This window comes from Poecilia reticulata, linkage group LG23, assembly GCF_000633615.1.
Source record: "Poecilia reticulata strain Guanapo linkage group LG23, Guppy_female_1.0+MT, whole genome shotgun sequence".
Taxonomy (NCBI): Eukaryota; Metazoa; Chordata; class Actinopteri; order Cyprinodontiformes; family Poeciliidae; genus Poecilia; species Poecilia reticulata.
The window spans coordinates 6601552-6607399 of record NC_024353.1 but is presented as its reverse complement, the minus strand read 5'-3'; the positions used below and the strand labels follow the sequence as shown (position 1 = coordinate 6607399).

The window sequence follows — 5848 nt, the reverse complement described above, 5'->3', positions numbered from 1 at the left end:
GTCTGCTCTCATTTTTCCACTAAGCTGCTTTTCCCCCTCCTAACTTTGTCCAGTGGGCCCCTTCTGACCGGAGCCAACCACAGCAGATAAAGTGAAACCACTGGAGAAAACTGTTCTCAATCTGTCCAACATAAACACTTATTATCCTTCATGTTTTTCTTGTTCTCTTTGCTTTTCCTTGAATTTTTTTACCTTTTATGGATCCTGTTAGATCGTTTCCCGCCAGCGTTGCACAACCTGCAGCCTGAGCTGGACCCGACCTCTCTCTCCTGTCAGATAAAAATGCAAATGCTTTCCAGTGAACAACCCGAGATGTGATGTCATTTTGTGCTTCCCACCCATATATTTGTTAGCAGAACCTTCCAGAACTCTGATTTGCAGCATCCAGAGCAAAGATGGGAAAAGCAAACTCCTGCCTGAAGTTGGCTTTTATCCTCCTCAATGTGTTTTTCGTGGTGAGTGCAAGGATTTGATTTCTGATTTCTTACTTTATAAACATGCAAACCAAGAAGTTATTTTGCCAGAATATTAAACAAAATGTTTGTTTGTTAGGATCTTCCTTAGTTTCCACCAACATACACAAGATTGATGAGATACCACATTTTACAAATTACACACGTGAAACTTTCTTTGAAAATTAAAAAAAAAGAAGAAAATGTTGTTTTTAAATCTCAGTTTTTTGGTCATTTATTCCAGTCCTGAATTGTTCTGAATGCAGCACATTGCATTTCTGCAATGTAGCAATTATTATATATTCGATCAGAATAAAAAACTTCTCATTTGCAATGAGGTGAAAAAAAGCAGGTAAATGCAGATTTTGCATTTTTCTGCCATTTTGTCCAGTTGATCCAATTTAAAAATATCTTAAAAGTAATAAATTAAACTTATCCAAGGAAATAATGTTGAGTTTTTTTAAGTTGTCATGTTAAACAAATATCAATAAAGTAAGTTTGACTAAATTTAACCAATTATATGGAACAAATTAACAAATTTGGAGCACCATTCGTTTTTCCATTGGGGTTATGGTTCACATTTCTCTTTATTCTGTTGTTAGTAAATTAAAGGTAAATACATTTTTTAATTAGGTAAATGTTACATCATATTCATGTGTTTTTATGCTGATTTTTAAATTCGGTTTGCCTGCATTTAATTATTGATTTTTATATTTTGGTACCTTTTTATTAGATCTTTTAACTCATATTTTAATTCTTGTATTTTTTTTATTTTCAAAATATGCCCTTCTGATTTTGAGCTAATCTGAAGAAAAAAAAAATCTGAAACAAATCTTAAACAAATATTAATGCCTGCCTTCTTCTATTATGTTTCAAATCGTTTTGTTTTCTAATAACTTTTGATTTTTGTCAGTTTTAGTTTTAATGTAAATGGAAGCAGAACTTTTCTCAACTCTGTGTCTCCCTCTAGTGTCTTTTTGTTGCAATGACATCTTCCACGATGCATCCATGTAAACTCCCTTTAAGACGTTTTTTGCAGTCCGCTTTTAAAGTCTTATTTTACTCTCAAACCCTAATTTAACAATTCAGATGGGGTTTTATCATCTGCATTTTATGTAATTAGTTAAACTGACTCGCAGTTTTTAACTTTCTGCTCCAGGTCATTGGATTCGTGATCATACACGTGTCCGTGATGTCGTCTTACTCCAGCTACAAGGTAAACATCAACAACGCTGCTAGAATCAGAGTAGATGGAAGAAGTTAAGCACATAAGGCGTTAAATCTTCTACGAATGGCTCTACTATAAATCATTGTACACAATACAGAAAATGGACTGGAAATTATTTTTCTGCCATCGTTTTGGCGCCCCCTAGCGGCGCCCCATAGCACATTGCTCATTTTTGCGTCAGTGGCTGAGTGTGAGTGACTCGGCAGTGATCCAGCGTCTCTGTTTCAGGTTTCTGGATTTAATGACCTCAACCTGTTAAAGATATGGGTGTTCGCCCTGGTCGTCCTCTTCATCGCCGTCCTGGGAATCTACGCCGCCGTCACAGAGAACAACGTCATGCTGATGATCGTACGCAAAAAAAGAAGTTTTTTATCACAAACGTTTAAATGTTTTTGTTTCCATCGTCTGATCTACTGTCTGTTTGGTTTCATTTACAGTTCGCAGGTCTGACGATAATCATGATGATCATCTATCTGATTATGGGGGTTTTATTCACTATCTATAGAAAAGTGGTAATGTCTGCCTAATATTTACCCTCCTGGAGTATTTTGTTCTCTTTTACATGTATTTATTATTCAGTTAATTATGACTTTTATCTTTGAATTTAAGTTCTCAAGTCATCATTTAGTCTCAGATCTCTGACTTCAGTCTCTTCTGACTGGACACATAAAGCATCTCTTACATTCTCACATGCAACTTAATTACATTTTGAGATTGTTTGGTTTCCGTACTTTTCTCTTTTCAGTCGCTAGATTCTGTTTTGACAATATGATCCCAAGTGTTGGTTGTGGAATGCAGACCTTTACAAACTTTGGTCCATCTAACATTGAAAAGTAAAGTTTTGTGATGATCGGACCAACAGGAATCTGTTTTGTTGGGAACTTAAAGTCCTGGATAATCTTGTTTGTTGTCACTTTTGTGCTCATATAATCTGTTCTTCTCTAGTCTAATGCAGTTTTTCTAACCTTGTAGCTAATAGATAATTTCTACAAACCTGATGAAGAAATGATGAAGCTCCTACTTAACGGGACCGAGATTCAAGAAATACAAAAAAAAGTAAGGCTTTTTACCAAACCAAGCTAATAGTTTTTACGTAGTTTTGGGATGGATCAAAACTATCCATCCTTTGGTTGCTTAAGGGTGACAGGTACAGATAAAGGCACCTGTGGTTGCAGGGCGAATGCTGCGGAGTGTTTCGTGCAGAAGACTGGGGTGCGATCATCCCACCATCCTGCGAATGCACAGTAAAAGGACCGGACACGAAATCGAAATGTAAACCCAGACCTCAGGTTGGTTACATGCAATCATTTCACCAAGTAATGTCAACCATTTCAATGGGAAACATAAAAGATATACAAATATTGTTCTGAGGCAAACTTTCACTGTGTTTATCATATAAGGTCCAATTATGTTGAGTAAAACTGTTAATTTAATGTCCATCAGAGAAGGAAGATACCACCAAAGGTTCTCCACACCAAAGCAATGCAAGAATGACTTATGTTACAAGAGCTGTTTGGTTTTAGTCTGTAGCTGAAAACAGTTTCAGCTGCATGGCAATCTGCTCCAGATAGACGATGTATGGAAAGCCAAAAGGGTCACAATTAGAAGTATTTTAACAAAAAAACAAAAGAAAAATTTAACAGAAATCTAACATCAACTTAGAAGGTTAGTTTTTGTTTCAACTTTTGAAACTGAGAAATGTCCAAGATTTTTTCTGGAAAACTTTTGAGATTATTGTCAACATTTCTGAGTTTTTTTGAAGTAATTTGTTTGACTTTTTAAATGGAGAAGTTAATTTGTTTTTCTGGAAAAATTCTGAGATTAATCTAAAGATTTCTCATGTTTTTTGTAGGAAATGTTCAACTTTTCAAACTCCGAAATTTTTAAATTCTGACGCCTTTCTACTAAATTTTAAACTTTTGAAATTCAAAAATGTTCTTGTTTTTTCTGGAAATTTGCTGAGTTTAATGTAAAAAATTTATTGGTAAACATTAACGCCATTTTTTTTCATCTAAAATGTGCCAACGTAAAAGACTGAATACAAACAAACAAATTCAAATTTTTGCATCTTTTTTATTCATTTGTTTTAACAAAACGCCTATAAACCACATTTGGTTCTAAAATTTGATCTTTGTCCCAACAGGGAACCACGGGTCCAGATCAGATCTTTTCAGAGGTATTTAATCAGCTTATTTGCAGATTGTCCTGAATTCAGTCATCATTCCCATTCTGTCACAGTTTTGAAAATGTTTCATGTTTCTGCCTTTTCTTCCACAGCCCTGCAAAGACTTTTTTAATATAGTAATTAGAATGATTCCGACTCTTTGCATGGTGCTTTTCTATGGATTTCTTTCCGTTGAAGTAAGTTTGAACTCCCTTCTCTTTTACTGTCGGGGTTTTTCAGCCTCTCAGACGTTGCAAATACAATGTACCCATTGTTTCAGACAGTGTTTTAGCCATCATTTCACTGGCAGTAGGGCTGGTTTACGGCAGTGTACTAGAACCGTTGCAGATTTAAGTATCTGCCAAAAAAAATTGAAATTAATCTCAGAAATTTCCTCAAAAAAAGGTGGACATTTCTGAGCTCCAAAAAGTTTAGAATTAGCAAGAAAATTGTAAAAAAAAAATTAATTAATGTCAGAAATATTCAAGAAAAAAAACTTTGAAGCTTCAGTTTCAAATGTCAAAATTTTTTACTTTTGAAACTCAGATTTTTCTAAGATTTTTTTAAAAGAAAATTTCTGGAATTCATCTCAAAAGTTCAGATTTTTTGGTAGAAAATCACCTTTTGTTGTCATTTAATAATAATGATTGATACTTTATAATAACACTAAATTAGCCCTGAAATAATAATCATCCCAGAATCCTTTATTGTAATTTTACTGGTTGAAGGCTGTCCCTATATGTTCATTGCACCAGTTAAGGATAAGAAAACCTGAGGCAAAGTTATGTAGAAGAATTAATAACTTTTAGAGCAGATATTTGCTTTTTTTTATCCCCCGTTTTGTTTTTGATACTTAACAGTTTTCTTGTTTTTTTACAGATTCTTCTTCTGGCGCTCAGCTGCCTCCTGATCCATCAAATCAGAAGATCCAACTCAGGCTGCGCTTTCACATGAGGAAACCTTGAAAGTCACTTTCTTTCTCTCTTTTCAAGAAAAAATCAAGACATCATCAACTGACTGGTCCATATAAATTTTAAATTGGTAAAATGTAAATAGAATCATACTGCAAACTGAATTATTTCAGATGTTTTGTTTTTGTGACCACGCAGTTATTAGTGTAAAGTAAGAAATCTGCAAATAACCAACAAAAATAAAATGTTATATATTCTTGTCAGAGGTTTTGCTCTTGATGTGGATTAAAACTTTTACTGAAATATAATCATAATCTGCCTATTTAATAGTTTATACCTTTTAAATGCATTAATGCACGATGGAAACCATCTTACTGCAGAAACATCCAACATCTTCCTTATTTTGGGGATTCAGCCAATCAGCGCAAAGGAAAATGGTAGATGATCTTGGATTGGCTGCTTTATACAGCCAATAGCGTGTCAGCTGCGCTTTCTTTTGATAATGTACAATATAATAGGGAGTATATGATGCAGTATTGAGGTCACGCTAAGAAAAGCACTTACTATGAAGGGTGCTTTATAAGTAAAATTGATTGAAAAAATTAAATAAAATTGAGAGAGTAAAGTCCTACGAGAATAAATTCAAAACTAGTTTTGAATATAGTCATAGTATTATGAGACAAGATCCTAATATTCTGATTATTTCCTAATATTAAGACTTAATTTTTGTAATATTACAACTATATTTTTGTGAAATTGTGACTTTATTCTATTAATTTTGACTTATTATTGTACAATTTTATTCTCTTAATTCTATTACTTTGTTCTCATATAATGTTACTTTTGAACAACTTTATTACAAGTTTATGTATTAATTTTTTTAGTATGTCCTGGGTCACAGAAGTAGGTGGATTTGTTTTGCAAATAATTTTACAGAAACATCCAGAAATACATCGGGGTCCACTGTACACTGGTTCCAAATGCTTTACAAATACAAATCTAATGAAGCTGTGTGTGCATTCAGCTCAAATGAATGAGGTACTATGTTTGGTCAGAGTCACAACAATAACAGTCACTTAATGTCACATAATTA

At 33.7% G+C, this 5848-nt stretch overlaps 1 protein-coding gene across 1 annotated transcript; it reads left to right on the top strand.

Moving 5' to 3' along the window:
- The first annotated feature begins 359 nt into the window (after positions 1–359).
- On the top strand, positions 360–5063 carry LOC103459316 (23 kDa integral membrane protein-like). The gene is made up of 9 exons (XM_008400788.1): positions 360–455; positions 1612–1668; positions 1909–2028; positions 2118–2192; positions 2653–2736; positions 2856–2969; positions 3824–3856; positions 3958–4041; positions 4724–5063. Exons 1-9 carry the CDS (start codon positions 396–398, stop codon positions 4796–4798), a joined length of 702 nt encoding a protein of 233 aa, XP_008399010.1. The 5' UTR covers positions 360–395; the 3' UTR covers positions 4799–5063.
- Positions 5064–5848: the final 785 nt, after the last annotated feature.